This window comes from Neopelma chrysocephalum, unplaced genomic scaffold (assembly GCF_003984885.1).
Source record: "Neopelma chrysocephalum unplaced genomic scaffold, ASM398488v2 Primary Assembly neopelma1_188, whole genome shotgun sequence".
In the NCBI taxonomy this organism is placed as follows: domain Eukaryota; kingdom Metazoa; phylum Chordata; class Aves; order Passeriformes; family Pipridae; genus Neopelma; species Neopelma chrysocephalum.
Window position 1 is genome coordinate 2,835,033 of NW_020897850.1, and position 23,581 is coordinate 2,858,613.

The window sequence follows — 23,581 nt, forward strand, 5'->3', positions numbered from 1 at the left end:
TTTTTAGAGGTTCGGATACATTTAATTACAGTAAACACAGAACTTAGAAAGAGCAGACGTTTCTTGCATGGAGTAGTCAAAGCTAATTCTCATGGAATGCTTGTTTCCCAGCAAAAACCACTCATTCAAGCCAAGTTCCCAGTTTCTCTCTCTCAGAACAATGCAAATGACACTTCCAAGGACAAATGAAAGCTCTGGTCTCACAGGGATTTTTAGGAAAGAAAATTTATCTTGCACTTGTGAATGTAAAAGTTACATTTAGCTAAATACAATGACACTTCTCAAACCTTACCAGCCTACTGATCTAGGATAAAAACTTGAACTAAACATTTTTTTCTTTTTTACATTCTGATTTTTTTTGTCTTCTTTAAAAATAAGAGGTTGAATTCACAGTGTTTGTATAGAGACTGGTAGGAACCTATGTGCTTTAAAAAAAGTAATCCTTTCAGACTGAATGTAAACAAACTTAATTTGAAATACGGTTTTGCCTTAATGGTTGTAAGAAAAATAAAGTATTTTTAAAAGTGAATTTAATGTTCTGTGCTAATCTTTTATTTCCAGGAAAGGAACCCACTGCAAAAAGGTATCTGAAATGTTGAATCTTTTTTCCCACAATTAGAGACATATATATATTTTATGTCTTAAATCACTTAGAGCTTAAAAAGGCTACTAATAGGTCCATTATTGCTCCTCTAATCACTGTAAGAAATTCCGGTCCTTAACAGAGGACACCAAAATACTAAGTCCAGAAAAAATAAAGATTTTAGGACACTCAGATGTCCTAATAACTAAAAATAACTCATTGAAATAATGATTACTTCTTTTAACAGAGACATGTTCGTTCTACTAAAATGATCAGGTTTAGATGTTGTCCTATGACAAATTATATGCATGGATGAGTTGAAAAAAAAAAGAGATGTTAACCAATGCAGTAACAGGTTCTGAACCAGTGATCAACAAAAACTTGAGAAAAAAAGGTGATTTTGTGATTAGGGAGCTTTCTAAACACATCCTTAGGGTGTGTGACTCTGGTTTTACGTAAAAGCCACCTAAATCATCTTTTAAGACAGTCAGAACAGATAACTGAGAAGCTAACTTTTGAGCTAAAGAAACTGCTGTCTCTGTAACATCTTTTTACTCTTTTTTTAACTGAAACTCTTTCTGACATCCCTATTTTAGGTGCACTTTAATTGCCCAGTTCAGAAAGAATTGAGTTTTATAATGGAACTCCTCTATGTCCAGATTAACTGATGTGAAAGTGAAAAGGAAGCCACCTTTATTGTAAAGCATAAACTTGATGTGTTCAGGGTCCTCCCCTGTTGCTGTCCTGACACGGACCTGAAGGTTGAGTGACTGCAAGTGCAAGGGACTTGTAAGTACTTTTACTGGTATTTTATTATAGGAGCACCGACCTTCAGGAGTCTCAGTGCTACAATAGTATTGAGATTATCACATTGAAAAACTCAGGTATTTCTATGGGTATCAGTGACACTTTCTCGTTAGTTTTATTTTAGACTTAAAGCTCTAAATTCCCTGCCTACTGTAATCTTACCAGCACGACTGGTGTATAGTGACTTTCTTGGATGTATCCTGAATTAAGCCAGTTAAATGTGTCTCAGATTTTCGTAACACTGTAGGAGTGTCAAGAACAACACAAAGCATTAAAGCAGCAAATGTGTAGAATTGGCCATGGTTCCTCTGCTGTTTGGTTTTTCACTCCAAGCACTTTCCGTGGTGACAGAAGGCTCATCTGCCTTCCTTCCTGGCTGTTCCCCACCTCGGAGCCGTTCCGCTGGCCCTGCACGGGGATGCTGGAACCCAGGGCAAGGAAATGTGTGACTGTTCAGTAGTAGTGAGCTGATGAAGGTCACTTCTTTAAAAGGAGCAATATGATAGTCTCTGAACAGAGAGGAGAAACCCCAGCCAAAGAACTGTCACTCTTGGTCCTTCAGGATTTATGTTTTGTATGTGTTTTTTTGGAGGATTTCTGCTGGGGCTTCCTTTTATCCATGTCTTCTTGTATTTCCAAAGGAAAGGCCTTTATGTTTTCCTTCACACAGGGGAGACAGAACCTTTTGGAGTAGAACAGACTACATTCCTGTAAAAAAAACCCCACACCATTATTAACAGGATACACTCCCCAAAAAACTACTCTTCCTTCTATTAATCCCTGTGCCTGTACTGTCCTAGGAGAATACTAGAAAGTATCACTGTTATATCAATATCCCAGAGGTGTCCAATCCCCAGAATAGCTCCATAAATTCCACTCAGCTGAGACAAATGAGATTTCATCCACTACCCACCTTTACCCTCAGTGAATGTACTCACTGGTTAAAATCATCAGCTTGAGCTGACGGCTCTTCTCTGAACTCTTGATGGCAAAGTATAAAAGCTGCTGTGCACAAAGAAGGTGTTTCCACTGTCCTTGGAATGACACTACAACCAGACAGGCTCCGTTCACAGCTGGTTTGGTTGCCAGCAAGTGCTACAGACCCAGTATTTATTTTTCACCCAGGAGCTGTCACCAGATGTTAGTTACTGAATGGGGAGAAGCAAAACCTATGGAATATTTTAATCTATGTGCAGTATAGAGTTTGAACAACTAGAAGAGAAGCTTATTAATGTATTATTCCTTTGCCCTGCAGTGAGACTGACGTCCATGGTTCTCCCGACGTGCTGATCACCAAATTCCAAATAGGATTTCATGGGTAAGCTGGAGCTGGTGTTGCTGATGGATTATTCTTGGGGATTTAAGCATGAATAAAGACATCATTTTAGATAGATCTGGACATCTTTTGGGGAGAAATGGATTCCCTGGGTCTTACCTAAATAGCAAAGATTTTCCCTTGCCATGGTCATTTGTAGCTGGCTTTCTTCTGGGAGCTTGGCTTGGCTATTCCTGTGTTTGTGTCCTTGCTTTTGTTTCCTATGTCACTATCTGGACTTTAGCAGCAGATTCAGCTGGTAATTATATCAAAATCACAATCAGCCTGCTTCCACGTGACTTGGAAGCTTGAGGAACAACTTTTTTCATCTGTTGTCCTTTTCTGCACTGATGCAAGGCCCCTTCGTTTTCAGGAACTAGTGTGAGGCCTTGGTCTCTGAAAAGCCCTGAAACTGGATTTCAGTTGCACAACCTCCAGAGCCTATTGGTTTTTGTCTTTTGGTATCCTTAATACGTTAAGCTGCCAGTTGAAAAGGGAGATTAGGTCTGAGCTGGTCCTGCTATTGTTGTCTGCGTTGCAGCCCCCCCGCCTCAGGGAAGCTCGAGGCTCCCAGTGGTGGCCCCTGGGCCATGGCAGAGAGGGGAGAGGCTGTTCCCCCATCCTGCAGGTGGCATCTCCAAAGTTAAGATGCAGCTCCTCACAGGAAACACAGGGGCTCAACTTGCATTCTTTTGGCTGAAATGAATTGCTGGCTGGTGCTGATTTTGGCTGACAGGCACATTGTGACTATGAACCATTGCACACCTGAGTGCTGGCCCCACGTACCCCGAGTCCTCCTCTCTCAGTCCTAACTCTTCTTTTAATGCCCTATGAATTAAACTTACTACGTAGAGTCAAGCCCTTCTTTTATACCATTATCCTGATGCAGTTCTGTGTTTAATTGCATGATTCTTTAATATGTTTTCCTCTTTCCATGACCGAGGCAGGAGGGAGCCACTGAAATTTCAAACTTAATAGTCCAATTCAGGCGAAACTGAGGTGCCAAAGCATGCTGCCGGAGTTTATTTCTGTTTTGACATGAATCATGGCTGAAAGTAATGTATACAGGGATGGTATCTTTACCACACTGTGTAAAGGAATGGTTCTGCCTGCCCGTGTCCAGGACTGACCCTGCATGACTGGAAGCTGAGTGGAAAGTAGCTGCAGTATTACATTCATCACTTAATACCTACACTCCTGTCCAAGGTCAGTGGTTAGTCACCTTCTGCTGAGGTGAGCAATAAGGGATGAAGCTTGCTCCCCTTCCTCCTTTCTTCCCCCAAAACCACCTCTTTTCCTACCTTTAGTAAGCATTGCAATAAAACAGAAATAACTGTTTTAAATTACTAACATGGTCAGATTATATAATTTTGTCTCCCCTTTTCTGAAAGGGAAGTAGGAAGAAGGGCACTCAACCTGCCCAAGGACCTTCAAAAGCATTTTTATTCTCTTCCTTTTTGTGGGGTTTTGACGGGTTTTAGGACATTACAGACAGTCATTAGAGTTATTCCCAGTTGGACCAGAACTAATGGCACTTACCAAGGCACTGTGATAAAAGATTGGTTGGTTGAGCAGGGTGATACATGCTGCAAGATGACTGGAGTAGATTAACTGAGTGAAACCTCAGAGGGTATCTGAAGATGTGAGTTTATGAGCACTATATAGAACAGTTGCTAAGTCGTGACTTTTATTGGCACAGCAACTGTAAGGAAATACACTTCTGCTAGCATGGGCTGTCTCATCAAAAGCCTAAAATCTGATCTGTATCTAAGCCTCCTTAGGTACAAAAGCTAGAATATAAATCCAATCCCTTTGCCAAATCTAAGGTCAGAAAAGTCTTAATTTTGTCACATGTTAGCCTAACACTGTTTTGAATTTCCATAAAATTGAAAGCAACCTGTCACTAAAACCTTTCCAACTGGTCCAGCTTCTTTGCCAAAGAGGTCCAAGAAAGCATGATTTTCTTCAGCTTCAATTCTTATGTTGTAACGTTGTAGAAACACTCAGCCCAGGGCTGAGTTGATCTACTTGGGTCAAGCATAAGCAGGAACCAAAACCAATCCACAGAGACATTTTCCTAACTTTGTCTCTCTCTATTGCCTTGGATAAGTTTTTTACTTCTCTGGACTTTTAATTTTCCCTACATGAAAGAGGAATAGAATGTGTTTACTTACTTTGTGGTGTGGGTGTTTCAAGCACTAATTATCATTTCTGCAGATCTCTTTCAATGTTACCTAAGCAGTATTGCTAAATACATTTTGAAACCATAGTCATATGTGTGATTCACTATCTGGCCTGGCCAGTTTGGTAAGAAATTTATTCTCAATTATTTACAATCAAGGTTTTACATGGAGTGATACCATCAAGGGAATCTTGAAAACTCAGATAACAAGCAGTAAATGACTGACATATTTCCACAATAGGCAAAATAAGCAGGACTGTTAAAAAGATTGGAAGAGGCTTCCATTGGCTCACTGCAAGTGTCTTCTATGCATTGCCATGGCCTGAGTTAACTGAAACCAAGGCAAGAAAAAGACCCACCTACATTCACAAAAGCACACAGTGTGCACAGATCCTGAGAGGCTGAAATGCTGCATTTCTGACAAATTGAACTGCTACACTTGGAAATACCTGTTGAATCCTTCATGAATTCAAGACACTTCATTTGGGAATGAAAATAGCTAAATGTGCTCAGGTTTGTCCAAAATGTGTCTGTGTTGCCTCTGCTGTTAAAAAGGAAGGCTAAACCTGACATGTTAAGGTTGCCTACCAGCTGCTACTGTAATTCAGTTCTTCTTCAGAGAGCGAGCCTGGCACGGCACGGGCAGAATCCACAAGAACATGCAGCTATGTACAATTAACACACAGGCAGTGGTAGGACAAGGGGGAATGGCTTGCCTTAAAAATAGGCTGTTTGGGTTTTTGCTGACTGATCTTTCTCTAACAGGTCACTGGGACTGAAACAAAAAGAAAAGATTGAAGCAACTTGTTTTGCTTGTTACTTACTGTACCAACACACACTGATCTGCTACACAGACTGCAATGAGAGCCAAGGATGAGGAATTTGTCCTTGTCAGGGGTGAAAGGATCCTTCATGACATAGGCTTCTTCCAAAAGCCTGTAAAAGAACAATTTCAGGCTTTTGAGGGTAGATTTCACAGGAGGGGACAGTTAAGAGGGGGAAATTGTGGAGGCTGAAAAGTTATCAGCCTTTGTACTTGATTTGCTCAGCCTGCTGTTGTACATGAGGCAGTGGAGCAGCTCTGCAGCTCCTTTTCTCTTCAATGCTGCAGCTGCCTTCAGTCCTATACTGCACTTTCTGTCTGCCAAAATTAGGGCAGTTGGTGAGCCTCTCAATGTCACCTTACTAAGTTTTGCTGACTGCTCTACCTTAAAGTAATTGTTTCTCTCCCATTTTTTATGGCAGGCACTCCTCTGCATGGCCAACTTCAGTACTTTGTGAAGTTACCGTTCCAACTGCCCAGCTTTTAGTGAGAGGTTCTCTTCCCAAGCTGCATGCAGGTGAGTATGAAACACAAAGGTTTTACTGCTCTTAGGTATGTCAGTGCTGTAAAGCTAAGGTTCCCACCTCTTGAAAGCAGGAGCTACTGGCAGAGAGCCTTGCAATCACCTGCAGTGTGCTTACTTTATGTCACAGACTGTACTGGTTGCTCCAGGGTATTAAGGGAGTGCATTTATTAATGATTTGGCAACCTGCTTGGGAAACACTATGGCCTTACTCTTCCTGGGAGCTCCAGGCAAAATACGACAGCAGTCAGTTGGGTGTCTGTCTGCACAGGGCACCCAGCAAGGCTGGCTTACTCTGGGGCTTAAGTCAAACTTGGATTCTGGCAGTAATATGGATCAAAGGTATCCTGTTAACTCGTACTACCTTCTCCTGCCTATGCACACACACACACACAGGTATGTTTGTGCCCACGAGCCTGTTCCTCTCTCCTTTTCCTGCCCACTCAAACAAAAAATGGTATGGCCAGAGCCTTCCACTGTTGGCAAAGATCAGGCACCTTAACACAGGAGATCACTTTGTCAACAAGTGTCCCGGGACACAAAGACTGGATTAGGTGTGCAGAGCTCCCCTTGCCAGACTGACAGCCCTACCATAGCCCTCATCATGCAGAGCCCTGGCCATTGCACAGGCCCTCCCATCCAGCACAGGTTTCCTGCAGCACTGCTTTTGGGATGTGTGAGGAAGCCAGCCAAGAGAGATGGGGTGTGAAGCTGTTTCTTATAAGCCTGTAGAGAAGTGCTATGCTTCAGCATTATTCTTTTGCTATTGGCATCTGAGCAACCCAAATAAAGCTGAGATGTTAATGCTGAGCTTGGATAACCTAAAGTTAAGACTGACATTCAGCTTCAACTCAGACTCTTTAGGAATGGACCTGGTCAAAAGTGAGCCACTGCTCTGCTGAGTAGAGGAGGGAAAAACCAGTAGCACTGTGGGATTTGAAATTATAAAAATACAGCTGCCCAAGGAAAACAGCCCAGGCAGGTCATCAACAGCTGTTTCCATTCTGTGATACACTGAGTGGTTTTATTGGGGTGAAATGCTGAGTACGTGCCTGACTTCCAGTCCCAGTGAGCTCCTGACCATGTTTACCTGACGGGTTCATTGCCCAAGATGGCCTCCACCAAGCTACTCAAGCATTTAAAGCAAAGTGCTTTATTTTATGGGGACTTTAATGTCTGCAGACCAAGTTATAACTGCATAGTTTCTGGTTCAGCTATCCCTACTTAGCAGAGGTGGAAAAGGCTTCAGTCCCTGAAAATGTAAATACATACTATATATCCACACATTTTAATGTCATACAATGTGACAAGGGATTGTCTAGTTCATGCAGAAAAGCACTGCTGTTCAGAACGCCAGGTTGTGTCAGATGGCTCTTAAAAAGTGTTTTTAGCACATATATTCCATCCATGCTCTGTGTATGTATTGCCCAGGGCTATTCCCAGAAGTACTAGGCTGGCAGTCAGCAGTATTATAGCCAGAAAGAACTGGTGTAGGTGGAGAGCAGAGTGGTCAGTGGGGCCAGGAAGCAGGTGAAATACAAATCTTGGCATGGCATCGAAGCAGGACGGGAAAGCTGATTTTTGCCTTTGCTATTAACGCTGACAATTTTTAGCATTCCTGCCCTTTGGAAAAAGAAGATCACTTTAAGTCTCATATTCAGGGGCACTATGGCACGCTGTTGGGCTCCTGCAGTGCACACTGTTGCACAGTACAAGGGCTCTAATGCTGTGACCCCAGAGTGCACTTACACGACAGAGCGTGAGTTTGGCGGCCTCGGCCCGTAGTACGTGTAGGGAGCTGTTAACCCACAGAGCTGGCACTCAAACTCTCCTGCAGGCTCAGCTTCTTTAGGAGCATCCATCTTTAAGCTACCTACAAGAAACACAAAAAACCTTTTAGCTGGCAGCATGCCTGTAAGGAGATTAGAATGACCTGAGACATCTGGCTATGCAAACTAAAATCCAGTTAAAAACTGATCATTGCAAACCTCGATTAGTAAGTCTTTTCTCCCAAATCAAGCTGGTTTCCCACATCCCAGTTAAATTTTCAAATTCGCTAGACAGGTCTATAAATTGCAGCCTGGGAGTGTAAATATAAGGTTCACCTATTAACTTGGAACTTGATCCGTGAAAGAATAAACCCAAAAGATGTGGTCCAGAAGCACACCTAACACACACCAACCTGAATGCCCAGCTGGTGGCCATGCAGTCTACAGACTGGAACCAGAGGTAAAACTGAAACATCCCAAAGCACAGAGTGGGCAGCTGGTATACAACATCCAACACCTTGGTCCATGGTTTCAATCTCACTACATCACACTAGTTACTAACGTAGTAACAAAGAAAAAATATTTTTTTTCTTCTTTCAATGTCTTTTTTTTCCTCCTCTTTCTTTAGGGAACTAAATTGGCTTGCAGAGGAATCCAACAGCTGCCAACAGTAGCACAAGGTAAGAGGCAAAATTGCCCCACCAGCAGAAAGGCAGGGCTCAGCTGGGGGACCTGTACATCCCTCCTTTAGTGACAGTGAGCTGCTATTTCTGCCCACCCAGCAGGGTGAAACTGAATCCTTGCAGACATATGCTGCTAAGGTGAATTAGGGGCAAGGTGAAGCAGAGTTGGGACTACTTGTCATCTAATGTTCCAGACGAGCAGGGAGACCCTCAGACAGAGGGTTCACAACAGACCCCAGTTCAGAAAGTCCTAGCCTTTTAAACCCTGAAATTTCATTTTGGAAATCATCTCCCTTGCCCCATCATTCCTTTACCACCAGCCTTTCCACTGCCATTCCTGGCATTTCAGTAGTGCAGAGAGTTCTTCAAAGGTAACACAAATGGGGCTGGACACTGGTTTAGTAAGTGAATCTGCCTTGGGAATACCTTAGGAAACGACATTTTTTCACAAGTCATATGACCCTTGGATATCAAGTATTTTCCCCACCTCACTGGGATGCATGAGAGAATTTTTTAAAGTGCTTGCAGATTTTTCATTTAGTTATAAGGCATGCATATGCTACCTATTTCTCCCTGTATATTAAATTTAGATTCTTCAAACTATATAAAAACTCAGCTTAGAAGTCTGCGTTTTGGGATTACCAGGTAAGTCCCCCTGACGTACCTAACTCTACCTTTTCTGTAGGCAGTCAGTAGCAATACCAAGACACCCACCCATCTGAATTAGATTCAGATCAACACTTGTATGCAATTTTTTGTAATCAGTCTTTTTTAAAAAGGGGAAATCATGAACCCCACAGAAGTAGAGTATGGAAAGTCACTTGAATCAAACAGAGTAGAATATAATGGTGATCTTTTCTTTAAAATAATCCAAAATGCTAAGAACCACCACAACAACAACCAAAAATTATTTATGGCAGTGAGGATCATAGACTTCGGAATGAATGTGTCAAAATAACAGCCCTGGGTTCAGAGCTGAAGTGCGTTAGATATAGAAACACCTGCTCTCTTATAGACCATTGGCATGTAGAACAGAATCTGTTCAATGACTACCACTGGGAAGGAATGATATCTATGTACAAACACATTTTTGGCTATGCCAGTTGAAAAGCATATGATCCTGCCTGCAAGGCACAGATGAATTTATGATGCTTTCCAGTTTGTTCCCAGCTTACAAGTCACTGGTATCAGCTGTACCAAGTTTTATTTCACTGGGAACATCATTTGTCCTGAGAGCTTGTCTACACATGAGCACTTGGGAAAGTTAAGGTCACTAAAGGTATGAGGTTAGTGAACGTACAGATTTCAGAGCCAGTGCTCCCACTCAGAAGTTAAATTTGCTGTACAACAAAGTGAAGCCATTCTCCTTCTGAAGAAAGGTATCTAATGGCAAGTGTATTAAGCTTTCAGTTTCTGCATGTGCTTCCCCCCTTTAGTCTAACCCACCCAGCAGACAAGTCCCATGATGCACTCTTTCACAAAGGGTCACTTCCAAAAAGCTCATTTGCTTTATCTTAAAGAACCGTGTCTTTATGTCATAAACCCATAGTTGAGACAGATGTCAGCTTATCACAACAGCAGGTCCTTGGTCTGGCCCTACACACCATCTTAGCAAGATGCCTGATGTGACAACTGTCATGAGGGGTCTGTGTCCCCTCCAGACACATGAAGCATGAATGAGAACTCATTTCCCTCTAGCAAACCAGAGCAGGATAAAGGATCTCTTGAGGAGAAAGTCTAGGGCACTGATCCCTTCACAACAAGGACAGGCAAATTCGTGACCACAAGTGATCCAAATCATCACCAGTGCTACCACTGGCTTCCTCTCTTTTCCTTGGAAATTCCTGAAGCAGCGCCACGTCCCAGTAATGTGTCGAAAGTCTTACTGGCTGACACGTGCTGAACGGGTCTTTTACATCATCTTGTTTAGAACTGAATTCTGCCCAGTTTTTTCCACTTTGACTGGAAGCCACAAGGTACTTGAACACATCCTTGCTTTAAGGACATGCCCAGCTCTTCTGGAGAGAACAGTTACCCACACGTGCTGGGTTACGAAGCAATCACTGAACTAGCACACAGAAACCTGCCAAGTCAAGCCCAGAATGCTGCAGGACGTCTGTGAAGTGGGCCCACATGTCATGGCCCAGGGTGAACCACACAGATTTCAGTGCCATAGTGAGGAAATGACTGCAGTGAAAGAAAGGCATGGGTTAGACAGTGCTCTGTTTCTCCATGCTGTCTGCAACTGATACCTGATATGGATGTGGGGAAATGGCTCTCAGTGCAGTTCTCTTGAGACTCCTGAAGACTTCAGAGCAGTTCTGCTTGGAGCACTCTGCTAAGAGGCCTGGAAGGCATGCCAGAAATAATAAATCACCATTAAATTGTCAGAGTCAGTGGCAAAGTAGTGGCACAGATAAGTAATCTGATTTTCTTTGCTTCAAACCTCATCAGCACAAGTCTTTACAATGCATAGGTTAAGCCCCTCCGGGGGAGGAGACTCATGTATTTCTGAGTCACTGATAAACTAGAGAAACTACACAAGAAACAAAGTGCCTGTAAACAGAACCAGACTTTAATTTGAAAGGGTGTCAGATAAAACCAACATTGACACACCTTTAATCCTCTCCGATCAAATCCTTGTTTCTTTTACCTGCCAAGATTTTCCTGCAGTATCCACTGTTGATGACAATGACCTGTTAAAATAATCACAGCTTGGTTTTCTGCAGGAAGGAGTGCTCAGTAGCAGAAGGGCAGGAGCCACTGAGTTCATAGCCTGGTACATGCCAGCGTTTGGTGCGATGGAAATTTAAATACACTTCAGCACCAGGAATGCACTTGCCTTCTTCAGAAAAACCATCTGTTGCCTAATTGCTCAGGTAGCAGATGAAACAGCAGAACCTTCTTAGTTGCCAGTTAATCCCCAGGGGAACAGCTCTCTCCCTCCAGTTCCCTCATGCTACTGCCCTGAAGGCACGTTCAGGTCACCTGCTGGCTGCCTCCCTGCTCTTCCTTTGAGGTGACTTACCTTGGTTTCAGTGTAAATTAGCCCAGGAACATAATTGCACCAAGCGTGGCCATTTGGAATTTTATCCTTATTCCCTCTCCCAAAGATTGAATTTAACCTTGACTTGTTGCAGCAGCTTTTCCTTTTGGGCAGGGGGGTTGTGCTGGTGTTGCTGTGCTGTCTCAGCTCAGAAGGAACAGGCTGATCCCTGCAGGCTTCCCTCTAGCTACGGGTCACAGAGCAGGCCCCGAGCCTTGCTGTTCAACAACAGCCTCGGTGGCTTCCCTGTGGCAGCAGGATAAACATTCTAGGTGGTTGCAGATGTGAAAGGGAGCATGTTTCTTCAGCAGCTGTAGGGAATGACTGAACAGGCTGTGCCAGAAGAAAGAGAGGAGTAACACAGACAAGCAGCTCTACAGGCTAACAGTTCTAGGTAAGGCTTAACAATACTGATGTTTGTTACAGATTCGAGTGTGTGCTGCCTTTCTGCACGTGGCTCCAAGTGTGGTTGGTGAGTAATAACTTCACTAATGTTAGGAAAGTTATGACAAAACAAATGACCAGGTGGGGAAGAAGGTGTAGTGCAAAGTTACTATGGCCTGCAGTGAAAAGGAGATTTTAAAGGAGGCAGTGGTTTCAGGTGTTAGATGGGCAGTGAAATGCTGGTGAAAATGCTTTCACCAGACATTGAGAAAAGGAATATAATGAAACATCTGCTGATCCTTTCTTGCTTTATCCTAGCCTGGAGCAAAGAACAAAGAAGCCAAACCATTGCAACCACAAAGGTAACTAATTCCTTTCTTAATCCAAATCTCAGGGGTGTGCTTATCTATTGGGAGTTTTGGGGCTCTTTACAGCTTTTTTTATATATATATATTGATTTTTGTGCCAGCAAAAACAGATTTAACAAACAGACCAGTGCAAAGGCAATGCACAGGCTAGAGAGCTTGGCATCTCAACAAGGCTGTGGAAAGTGGAGCCAGTTCCCTCCAGCCGCCAGTTTCTCACCCCTGATTCCCCCCTCCCAGTTTCCGGTTCCTTCCCTGGCTCCCCCTCCCTCCGCAGTTTCCTTCCCCCCCCTACCCCCGGCTCCCGTTCTCCGCTTCCCTCCTCGGCTCCCGGTTCCCAGTTTCTCCCTGGCTCCCTTACCGGTTCCCGTTTCCGGTTCCCGCAGCTCCCACTCCCCTGCCGTTCCCGGTGTTCCCCCCGGCTCCGGTTCCCCCCTGGTTCCGCTGCCCGGCTCCCTCCCGGTTCCCGTTCCCGGTTCCCCCGGCACGTGCCGGCGCGCGGTGCCCACCAAGTCCCTTCCGGGTTCGCGCGCGGCCGCCGCGGCTCCGGCCCCGGGCGGGCGGCAGAGGGCGCTGGGGGGAACCGGGCGGGGCGGGACTGTGAGCGGGGGGGACTGTGTGCGGGAGGGGACGGGACTGTGTGCCGGGGGGGACTGCGGGAGGGGACGGGACTGTGTGCCGGAGGGGACGGGACTGTGTGCGGGGTGGCAGAAGGCGCTGCGCCCGTTCCTCAGCCCCGGGTTTCCCGTGGGAACACGCCGGCACTGTCGGGTCCCGGGATACTTGCTCGGCCCAAGGGCAGAGTCCTGCTTAGTAAGAAAACGGGGGCGAGGGAAGTTTTCTGAAAGAAACTTCTACTCAGGGCCTGGCTGTAGTCGAAGCCATGCTTAATAGCACTGATAAAATGACAGAATGACTGATGAAAACTTGCATGAAAAGAAATGCCTTTATTTTAATTTTTGCCCTTTTCAGCATGTTTCCAGAGGCTTCTGGTGCCTGGTACCTCTGACTTCAGTGGGTTTAATGTGCACCTGTCTTCTCACCAGCTTTCTTAGATCCTTCAGCCTCATTTATCTCCACGTGCTTTTCCTGGGTAACCCAGGTGATGTCTTCACAATATCTTGGGCGCGTTGTACTCAGAGCCGAGAAAAGCACCGATTTCAGAATTGAATGGAGAAACACGTTCTGAAGGAAGGAGGTTCCAGAGGCAATAAGCCACTCCCGTGAAGTCTGGTAGCCATAGGACAGGCCGTACAACACAATGAAAAACGAGGACAGGGTAGTGATACCTACAACCAGCGCCCATGAGACAGACACACACCACCACCAAAGAACAGGCTCCGTGGGCGGGCTCTTACGAAGTTCCCTGATGGTGCTGCTTAATGATTTCCTTCGCTTCAGAAAGATGCTCCCTTCTGCATAACTGCTGGACTTCGACCTCCTCCGGGAGGATGTAGCCCCTGGAGGGGATCTCGCATCAATCATCTGCTCCTCTGTTTCAATGACATTTGCAACTTTTTCAGGTAGTACACAATTATTCCAGAACTCAGGCTTGGCCTCTGGGTACATCTTAGTCACTACAGGAGTAGGTTCCTTCTGGGAATACTTAAATAAGGCAATTATTAGCATTTCCACGGGGATGGTAAGCAAAGCACATTCAATTCCTACCACTATTGATCTGAAATACCTCAGGTATATTGGAGATTCTTCAATCTTATCAGCGTTAAAGAACATAATGTTAACAAGCAAGTTGAATAATATTACTGCTAAACACGTGGACAACCTTTGGAATCTGGTGAAAGCACCAGGGACAGTGGGAGCAAAAATTGAGAACCACAGATGGTAGTCTATCATCCTCTGGTTAAAGTTAATAAGAAAATAGTCGATTCTGTGTAGGGGTGTTCTGGGGTCTGTGACAGAAAATTTCCAGTCTTTTGGGGGCTCGTCCTTGGCACAAGAAAGCCATTTTCTGCACATAAAGGACCAGGCCTTCCTGGTGGATGTGTTCTCAATTTCAGCTCTGCTTAAGAACCAGCTTGGAGATGAGCCAATGGTACTAAGCCTGACCCTGAAGGAATGAATGTCTCCCAAGTCTTTCTTAGTGGTTATCAGAAAGCAATCAGTGCTCCCCCGCTGGAAAGCTGGAGAAGGGTGGTGCCATAAACAACGGAATTTACTCTTGCCATCCTCGCCGATGAGCTGCAGAGCCACAGCTGCTTTGGTTCCAGCGTTACAGCGACTGCCTGTGTACAAGGTGACCAAATAGCTCCCTTCATCAGAGGGGCTATTGTCTGGCAGGACCATAATGTATTTGATTTCCTTCTCAGCTCTGTCTTTTAATATGGCCCAGATGCACAAAAGAAAGTAGACAGCAAAAATAGAGGCCACTGTTATGAGGGTCAGTGGGTTTCTAGGTATGTGTGCTATCAGGTTTCTTCCTAGATCTACTGTGTTGGGAAGAACTACTACTTTGGCTGCCAGGAACTTGATGTTGGTTGCAGTTTGGGCTGACACACTCCTGAGCTTTCGTACCACGTCGCAGGCACAGTGCACCTTCTGCCAGTCGGTCTTGGAGCCAACCTTGCATGTGTCTCTGCTCCACGGACTTCCAACCCCGTCCAGAAAGAGGCACCGGTCATTAAACACGTATATGCCCACCAGTCTGCGGTTGGGGTACCTTACAACATAGCGTGTCTCCAGGATAATGGAGATGTTCTGCTTGTCTGTGCCGTTTGCCTGAGCTATGGCTGTCAGCAGTGACTTTGGGAGACAGACAATATAGGCACCCTTGATGCTGCACTCAGCACTGCCTGTCTCATTTCCACTTGCAACTGTGGACATGTTGTGAAAAGCAGTAAACAAGGCTGTGGGCTGACGGTGAGTGACATTGGCACCTGTAAATATTTTCACCTTGAAAGTAGCTTTTAGTTTTGTCGTGATCTGGAAGTATATGCTCGTGGTATTCTTGCTGACCTCAAAACGAAATCCTCCAGTTGTGTAAGATTCTGTTGTATCAGGTCCCATTATTAATGGAAAAGTTGTAGATCCATTACCTTTCCTGGCAAGAAAAATGTCTGCTCTTTCAGGCACGATCCCAACTAGTTCCCCATCAGCCCTACTCTCTGCCATTTTAAACCCCAAGACCATTGTTCTGATTTGTGCTGTGTAACCTAACCAAGGGAAGGGGGTCTTATCAAACTCAAAAATGGCAGTGGAAAACACAGCATGCCGGTCAAATCCTGAAATATCTCCTGTTTTCAGTGTTGGATAAAAGCAATTCCTGCAGGTGTCGCCGGTAGGGACAGCATTTACAACGTCCCAGGCTTCATCTTTCTTCAGAGTGATATTCCAGTCTTTCGTTTCCATTAAAGTTTCTATTTCTCCAGGGACTTTGCCCCGGAAAGCTACCTCTGTTACACCTTCCATGATGGACAAGACTTGTTCGATTCCATCTGCACTGACATTCTTGAGATCCGTAAGATCAGATCTCAGGATGTTGGACAAGCATCTTAGTATTCCACTGGTCTGAATTTCTGCTTCCTCAGACCAATGTATCTGATTTCTCTGTATCTTCAGAATTCCTGTTACTTCTCTCAGTTTTGTAATGGCGAGGCCTTGTGACCTAATGTTCATTTCCTCAACTTCCTCTGTGACTGCAGCAAGAACAGCCACTACTTGATTGACTCCCATAATGCTCTTAACCGAAATATTCAGGGCTGTTTTAACCAGGGTTTCCCGAAGCTTAGTCTGAGGGAGCTGGGGAGTCGGTGCGGTTTTAACATAGTTCAAGATTGAGGCTGCCAGGTAAGCCAAATAACCAGCTCTAAGATCATCCCCAGCCTTGGGACCAGCTGTGCTTAAACTGCTTGCTGAGGCCAGCAGTTCATGGAACACAGCAGGGAGTAACTGAGTGTTTGGTGGGTTCCGGACAGAGGTGTGCAAAGTCACCTGGGTAAACGCCCCGAGGGAATCACGGACTTGAACGTAAAGTGTCAAGGTGTACCTGTGAGAGGGCGCTCCAGGTGGGAGATAAGATAGAGGACTTTTAGGCTCAGAACCAAAGTACAGAATTGTGCCAAACGTGTTTTCCACCACAGAAGTTACTTTGGTAGTTTCGGGTACGTTGGAAGCCACTATCACTTTATATGTCAGAGGTAAATTGCTGCCAGAAAATCCTTTGCATCTAACCACAAATTTTGTCTGAAAGGCTATGCCCCCACGTGGGTTCAAGTTACACCTGCCGGCCCGAGGAGGAGTATTTACCCTAAATCTTCTGCTGTGGACTGAGGTCCTACCATCCCAGGTAGTTACTCTTAAGTTAAGTGTGTAGGATGGAGATGTAGCCCTCATGAAAGTCAGAGCATGTATAGACATGTAAGCCCCAGACCTCCCTGTTGATGTTTTGGAAGACCAGTCAAAGCTAATTTCTCTACCGCTGCCTGACAAAAGGGACCAGTGGTAGACTGGCTTGTTGATTGGTTTACAGTTTAAGCATTTACCAGACAAGGCAAATCTCTCTGTAGGAATTAAAGTGCTACCACAGTTTTCAATGCATGCCACGTTCAGATGGAGTGGGGGGCCGGCCGCCACCTCTACCACTTGATCAGCATGGCTCATCCTTCTGCCCTTTTGAATCACTAGGCGAAAGTAGTATATGCTTCTTCCTGGGAGGGATTCTGGTGCCATTCTTTGAATGGGACCTGAGGGTGTTAACCAGCGCAGATCCTTCTGGGATGGATGGCATTTGTTTTCTGGCCTGAATTTCATGGATTGATAGTCTCTCAAATCTCTAGTGCAGTACCAAGTAAATGAGATTGATCCTTCCTGTGAATCAGGATCAGAGGATGCAGAGCCATCAAGAGTCCAGCTTTCAGAAAAGCCCACCATGCGGAAGTCACCTCCTGAAATATTTGCCATTAGATTAGCTCTCTCGATCTGAACATAGATTCTGTCTTGCCCCCTGAGGATTTCTCTGGTGGTCATCGGCATTACCTCAACAGTGAAATAAAACAGATACAACCCGTAATCTAAAGTATTACTGGGAACAGTTAAATGTATCATTTCTATGCCATAAAAGGCAGAACTGTTCATTGGTTTTGACCAGTCCGGTGCAGTTTTTGTGTCCTTAACAGGATAGATGCGCCAAAAGGGCTTCACAGATATAGCAGTCTGGCATTCTACGAGCAATCTGACAAAGAGGTAAAAAGATTCTGACCTTTTCCGGTACAGGATAAATGCTCTGCGATCATTTCTCTGAATCCACACCAAGGCTATCTTACACGGTTTTGTCTGGCAAAGCACTGGTGCTTCTATGGTTTTGTCAGTATAGTTGTTGACTCTGACTCTTAAAAGAGCCGGTGTAGGTGCACTGCCAGTACAGTTCACCTTTGCCACAAACCCCGTGTAATTCTCTGCATCAAAGGGTAAAGCAGAGCGACGGACAAAACGTGTGGCGTTTCTTACATGATCGCTGTATGTGTACGTGCTGTTCTGGACAATGTGGTCTTTTTGTGTTCCAAGGAGCTGCAGATGGAAGGTCCACTCACACTGCAGCATCGGATGTTGGGTGGGGATAAACCACACTAAATAAGTAAAGTTCTGCAGAAAAGAAGGGCGGCTACTGAAAACATGTACTTCAAGGTCTCTTTCTGCCAGAGACCTAAACAAAGCCCTCTTCTGATTCATATAAAGGTACATATTGAACTTGTACCACTGGAAGGTCACAAATTCTATGGTGAGTAAGTAGGAGAGCTCTTTGTGTTGGTAGAAGACAGTGCGTGTATTAGGGCAGTCTGTGGAAACAGGGCTGTTGTTTTCTTTAGATGTGTAAAATGTTCCCTGGCTGTACCTGAAAATGTAAGTGCTGCTGTTGGTCTTCCCTGGCTGCAGGTTGATGTGGGTGGGAGTTTCTCTGCCTGCAGTTAGGATCAAAGTACCATTGAGTAGGTGCAGTTCTCCTGACAGTTCCTCAAACCTCTTTCCATCAACATGAAAGTAAACACTGGCCACCACTATCTCGCTCTGGCTCTGAGGTGTGGATATGGCACAGAAGTTGCTCGGTGTCATAAAGGAACTGTAGGAGCGGAGCCAACCTCCTATAGCCTGTGTGTCCACCAGTCTGTAGGCAAGTACGCTCATGGTCAGGGGCTGAAGCCTCCAGGACAAGCTAAGGGGCTGCTGAGAAACACTAAGGAGCTTGGAGCCAATGCTGAGGACATGCAGCAAGTCGGGCTCCACCTTGAGAGAGAGGCTGAGGCTTATCTGAGGCATCTGCTCGATGGTGACCGAAGCAACGTGGATGCCGTGGTTTCTGTAGCGCACAGTCAAGCGGTAGCTGTGGTAAGTGGCACAGGTCCGTTGCAGCTCAGCTGTTGGGTAGATGGCAGGTGGCGGTGTGTCCTGGTACTCGCCGCTGGGAAGGAGAAGGGTGGAGGGGCTGCCTCCCCCGCTGCTGAAGCGGTACTGCCAGCGGGCACTCTTGAGGCGGGCACACCAGCCCAGCTCCACCGGCTGCCACACGCCGATCAGACGTGTCTGCGGCCAAAGCACGAACAGCCGCACGTCCTGCACGGAGATGTCGATGCTCACGTTGCGGTGAAAGCACTCGGGTGCAGCGCAGGAAGCAGACGAGCATTGCACCGTAAGGAGGCTGGAGGCCCCGGGCGGAGGAGCGTGTCCTGCCTGCAGCACCACCTGCCCTGCCCAGCGCGAGGTGTTCCCCACACGGCCCGAGTTCAGGTACCAGAAGCAGCGCGGTGGGGGTGGCGGCTGCCCCTCTGTCTCCTCTACCTCCGGCCTTGCTCCCGGGGCGGGCCCGTAACGCAGGGTCACGGTGCTGTTCCACAGGCACGAGACCCTGTGCTCATTGTCCTGCCGCTGGGAGACTCGGCCGTGAGGGCCCGGGCAGCTGACCCGCAGGGGGGATGGCTGGAGACGGGGACGGGACGCCCCCGAGCCCCGGGGGCAGCAGGCGAGCAGCTGCAGGAGCAACAGGAGGTGCGCGGCCATCGCGGTGAGAGGGGACGGGGCGCGGGGAGATGCCCCCGGGGCGCAGCCGGTGAGAACGGTATATAAGGTCGGACACTGCGGGCCGGAGGAGGGTCCGGAGCAAGGAACGAGGACTTTGGGCCACTGATGGCCACGAGCTCCCTCAGCGTCGGCGCGAGAGCTCCGCGCACACCAACCGCTCACATTCGCCGCCCGCGCGAGCACGCCGGGCCCGGCCCCGCCCCCGGGCCCGCCCCGCCCCCGCCGGGCCCGCCCCCAGCGCGAGGCACCGCCGGGCTGCGCAGGGAACATGGCGGCGCTGAGGGACTGCAAGGTGAGCGCAGCGCTGCGGGCTGAGGGACTGCGGGCTGAGGGCAGCGCTGAGGGGCTGAGGGACTGCGGGCTGAGGGACTGCAAGGTGAGCGCAGCGCTGAGGGTCTGAGGGACTGCGGGCTGAGGGCAGCGCCGAGGGTCTGACGGACTGCGGGGTGAGGGTCTGAGGGACTGCAGGGTGAGGGACTGCGAGGTGAGGGCAGCGCTGAGGGGCTGAGGGGCTGTGGGGTGAGGGCAGCGCTGCGGACGCTGAGCCGTCCCTCCCACCGTCCCTCCCGCCGGGTGCAGCCGTGTCTGAACATCTCTGGGTGTTGTTGACAGCGCAGGGGTCCCGCGGCACCCACCTGCTCTTTCCGTGGGCAGCAGAAGTGGGTCAGGCCTTCGCTTAACTTTAAACCAGCGTCAAGTCCAAGGGTCCGATGTCGACCTGCAGGTGCTGGTTACCGATTAGTCGTTTGCGCGCTTTCTTCCGGATGAACTGTTATTGTTGTGTTTTGGTTGATTAGGCAGGGGCAGGTAAAGTAAGAAGTCTTGACTATTGCATAAGACTGCGATGGGTGCGTGATCGCCAGAGCCCTGGGGATCTGCCCCACAAGGAATACAAAAGGTGCCAATGCAAAGAGCACAATTCTCAGAGCCAGCTGTGATTCTAGCAGGGAAAAACATACAAATAAATGGTCACTAGATCTCGTGACAGAAGTCTAATCTTAGAGCGGGGAAAGGGCAAGGCTTTGGTCTCGCCAAGAAGCAGTGAGAAGAGCCAAGGCCACGGCTCTCTCATCCAAGAGGCATCATCAAGAAGGGTCTCTTCTGGAGTTAGAGAGGAGGGATGTGGGAGATCAGTGTGACAGAAGTCAAAGGCAGGCTCTGTGGGAAGGAGAGCTGGTAATTGCTTTATAGACTCTTGAGGCTGATTTTTACCTACTCACACTCCCCTCAGGATTTCTTCAGTCACAGTTTGATACCTGAGTGCAGACAAGCCCCAGGACATGAGTGTCCCAAGTAGTCTGGGCAGGACCTGTTGTGTATGACCCAGAGGACAGGGGGTGTTGGCTCCTCTCTGGTCGCAATAGCTGGTTCTCGGTTGACAGTGACAGGTTAGGTTTGTAGCACATCTTTTCTGTCTCTGAGGAGCCAGCAGCTGCTGTGAGGTGCTTCTCCACTGCAGCCCATTGTCCTGGTGTGCTAACAGGGAGAGGAGTGGCATCCCTTGTGTCCTGTTGCTAGAGAGTGAGTCTTCCCCGGAGGAGTGAGATGTGCAGGTGTAGCCATAGCAGGACAGAGGCTCTCTAGAGCAGTTGGAAATAGCATGTACCTCAGCTAGATCAGCAGTGTCCTTAGGGATGGATGCAGGCCTATTTTGCACTAACCCTTGCTCTGCTGGTTTGTTCTGGTGCTCACAGACATTTCCATTCCTGTGAATCAGCATTAAGAAATCTTTTCAGAACAGGACACCATTTTCTGTTGGGCAAGGATCTCAAGCTGTTGTGTAAAATGGGCAGTGGCACACAACCTGCTCCAAACGGAGCTTGTTTTTGATAACTGGTGCTGAGGGTGGCTCCTGGCCTAATTTGCAGGGCACCATGGAAGGTAGCCTGTAAGTAGCAAGCCTAACCTTGCTACCTGCTCGACTTTTCACTTTGCTCCTTTTCTGGATATAGTGTGAATTGTAAAGAAAATCTGTAATTTTATATTCAAGCCTACTCTTTCAGGCTTGTAATTCGAAGCCTTGTGCTTCAGCTGCTGGAATGTGAGCCTTTAATCCAATCACAGTGGGAAAGCTTTAGGATATATTAACAAAGATGTCCTTGCCAGGTTACTAGCAATTTTTGACAGTTGGGTCATTATAGCCAGGAAATACGTTAAAGTGTAAAATGAGACCAGCTGAATTCTTGCAGCATCAGGAAGAACTAAGCCCCCATTAGGAGGAGTCTGAATTGGCTTTCCCCAGGCCTGTTTTTGTGATGTGTGTCTATCCTCTACATTCTGTGTGCTGGAGTAAGAGTAAAGCCAGAAGATGCTGTGCCTCAGTCATGTTAGCTTATTAGAAACTGTGGCAGCCCAATTCTGTTAAGCTTTTTAGCTCTATCTGTTGCCCATGTTCTTACTTCTGTAAGGCTTGCATGGAAATCTGTGATCCAGATTTTCTGCTGGTTAACTCCAGTGACTTGGTGGATTTGCTCTGCCAGGCTGTTTGGGCTGCAAGTTACTTAAGGTATTGAATTCCATTATAAAAGAAGAGAGTTTTGTTTTACCACGTCTCTACTTCTCATGAGATGTGCCTGCAGCAGAGGGACTGGTCAACAGCTGTAATGAAGTCAGAATGGCTCTCTCGTGAGATGTGTAACCCACCAAGATCTTCTATTACACTTCATAATTGTTTGCTTCCTTGGTCTCACTACTAGCTCCAACTAATTGAATCTTGGGATGTAACTGCAACGGAACAAAAGGTTTGTGTCTGCTCACACTGTCCTTCCACCTTTTCTCTTTAAAACGGCGTAGTTGATGAAAACATCAAAGCACCCATCACTTTGAACATCTGTCAGTGTAGCCTGGAACACGAGGGTGTAAAATGAGCAGGTTTGTGGTTTTTGTTGTGCAGGCCTGGCGGGATGCTGGACTTGTCCTGTCCACGACGAGCAATGAAGCCTGTAAGCTCTTCGATGCTGCGCTGACACAGGTATGACCCAAAGGTGGGAGAAAATGTGATGTGCAGGGACTCAAGCATGAAACAGCCTTCGCTGTAGCTGACATTTAAATTTCTTGTCAGCTGGGAGAACCTCAAAGTCAGGCCACCACAGGAGTCCAGCTGTTAGGTGGCAGCAGGAAACCCTCGTAGCAGAGGGCTGTGCCAGATGCTGTGGTGAAAGCCTCGGCCAACGTGCTCATGCCACTTGACACTGCCAAATCAACCAGTTGATATAAAAACATGTAAAAATCCAGGGTCATTGGTCCTGCTGGTGGCTGAACTGTCTTAAAACCCTTCAGTTTTTCTGTTTTCCTACTGCACTAAACCTATCTGAATGCAGCGTTTGTCTTTTAGTCATTTGCCTTGCTTATTTTTGAATTTTACATGCCTGGGAGGGAGAAAAGAAGCCCAGTGTCATAGAAGATTTCTCAACCCTCAGGCCTCTCTTGGTCTGTCTCTGTTACAGTATGCAACCTGGACCAATGATGAGAGCCTTGGAGGTATTGAGGGATGCCTCTCCAAGTTAAAAGCAGCGGATCCAAATTTTGGTGAGTATAACCTTTAATTCTGAGCATGAGAAGTGCTAGGTAATACCTGGTGTCCTGGTAGTTAACTGACTTTGTGCAAGGGCAAGGTGATGGCTTATGGAATTCTGTAATGTGAAACTTCCTCAGAATCTAGAGCAAGCAGGATGGTTTTGTGAGGGTTTTTTTCATGAAAAGCCTCTAAGAACTTTAGGCTTAGGAGACTTTCTGGATTTCTGTGACCCCAAGTCAGTCTTGCTTAAAATTCTCAGCTCCTCTTGTGTAATGTGGAGATGAAGGTGATGCTGTAGAGCTCAGCTTGTGCTGTGCTGTTTTCTGTAGCAATGGGACATGTCATTGCTAATGGTTTGGAGCTGGTTGGCACTGGAAGCTCCGTGCGACTCGACAAAGAGCTGGACCGTGCCATGAGAATGATGGTGGCACTTTCTGAGTCCCAGCCACTGACGGAGCGGGAGAAGCTGCACGTGTCAGCGCTGGACATGTTTGCCAGGGGGTGAGTCCCCTGTCACCCTGTGCAAGGCACTGACGGGTTTTCGCTGCCACAGGC

At 46.8% G+C, this 23,581-nt stretch overlaps 2 protein-coding genes across 13 annotated transcripts in view; one reads left to right on the forward strand and one right to left on the reverse strand.

Annotated features, from left to right (window-relative positions):
* On the reverse strand, positions 1–19,667 carry LOC113976910 (cysteine-rich DPF motif domain-containing protein 1-like). 5 transcript variants are annotated; one of them, XM_027702556.1, is made up of 6 exons: positions 12,842–12,899; positions 11,714–11,977; positions 10,938–11,032; positions 7,983–8,106; positions 5,712–5,823; positions 1–2,098 (listed from the first exon to the last, which is right to left on the reverse strand). In XM_027702556.1, the coding sequence occupies exons 4-6, from the start codon at positions 8,093–8,095 to the stop codon at positions 1,949–1,951; spliced, it is 375 nt and encodes a 124-aa protein (XP_027558357.1). In that variant the 5' UTR covers positions 8,096–8,106; positions 10,938–11,032; positions 11,714–11,977; positions 12,842–12,899; the 3' UTR covers positions 1–1,948. The 5 variants fall into 5 exon arrangements, with proteins under 5 accessions (XP_027558357.1, XP_027558356.1, XP_027558355.1 ...); XM_027702555.1 differs by lacking the exons at positions 11,714–11,977; positions 12,842–12,899 and adding an exon at positions 12,990–13,066; XM_027702554.1 differs by lacking the exon at positions 11,714–11,977 and having other exon boundaries at positions 12,842–12,909.
* The window catches only part of TTC38 (tetratricopeptide repeat domain 38), a 33,916-nt gene continuing 22,546 nt past the window's right edge, over positions 12,212–23,581 (forward strand). For 4 of the 8 annotated variants that reach the window (XR_003537209.1, XM_027702566.1, XM_027702564.1 and 1 more), the window contains exons 1-4: positions 12,212–12,477; positions 22,403–22,480; positions 22,956–23,037; positions 23,356–23,527. Coding sequence is in view for 7 of the 8 variants with exons in the window: in XM_027702566.1 (XP_027558367.1) it covers positions 12,340–12,477; positions 22,403–22,480; positions 22,956–23,037; positions 23,356–23,527 (470 nt within the window). In the remaining variant the exon portion in view is untranslated. Of the gene's footprint in view, positions 12,478–19,730; positions 19,802–20,306; positions 20,408–22,076; positions 22,251–22,402; positions 22,481–22,955; positions 23,038–23,355; positions 23,528–23,581 lie in introns of those variants that run through there. The other 4 variants (XM_027702568.1, XM_027702569.1, XM_027702563.1 and 1 more) reach the window with 4 other exon arrangements.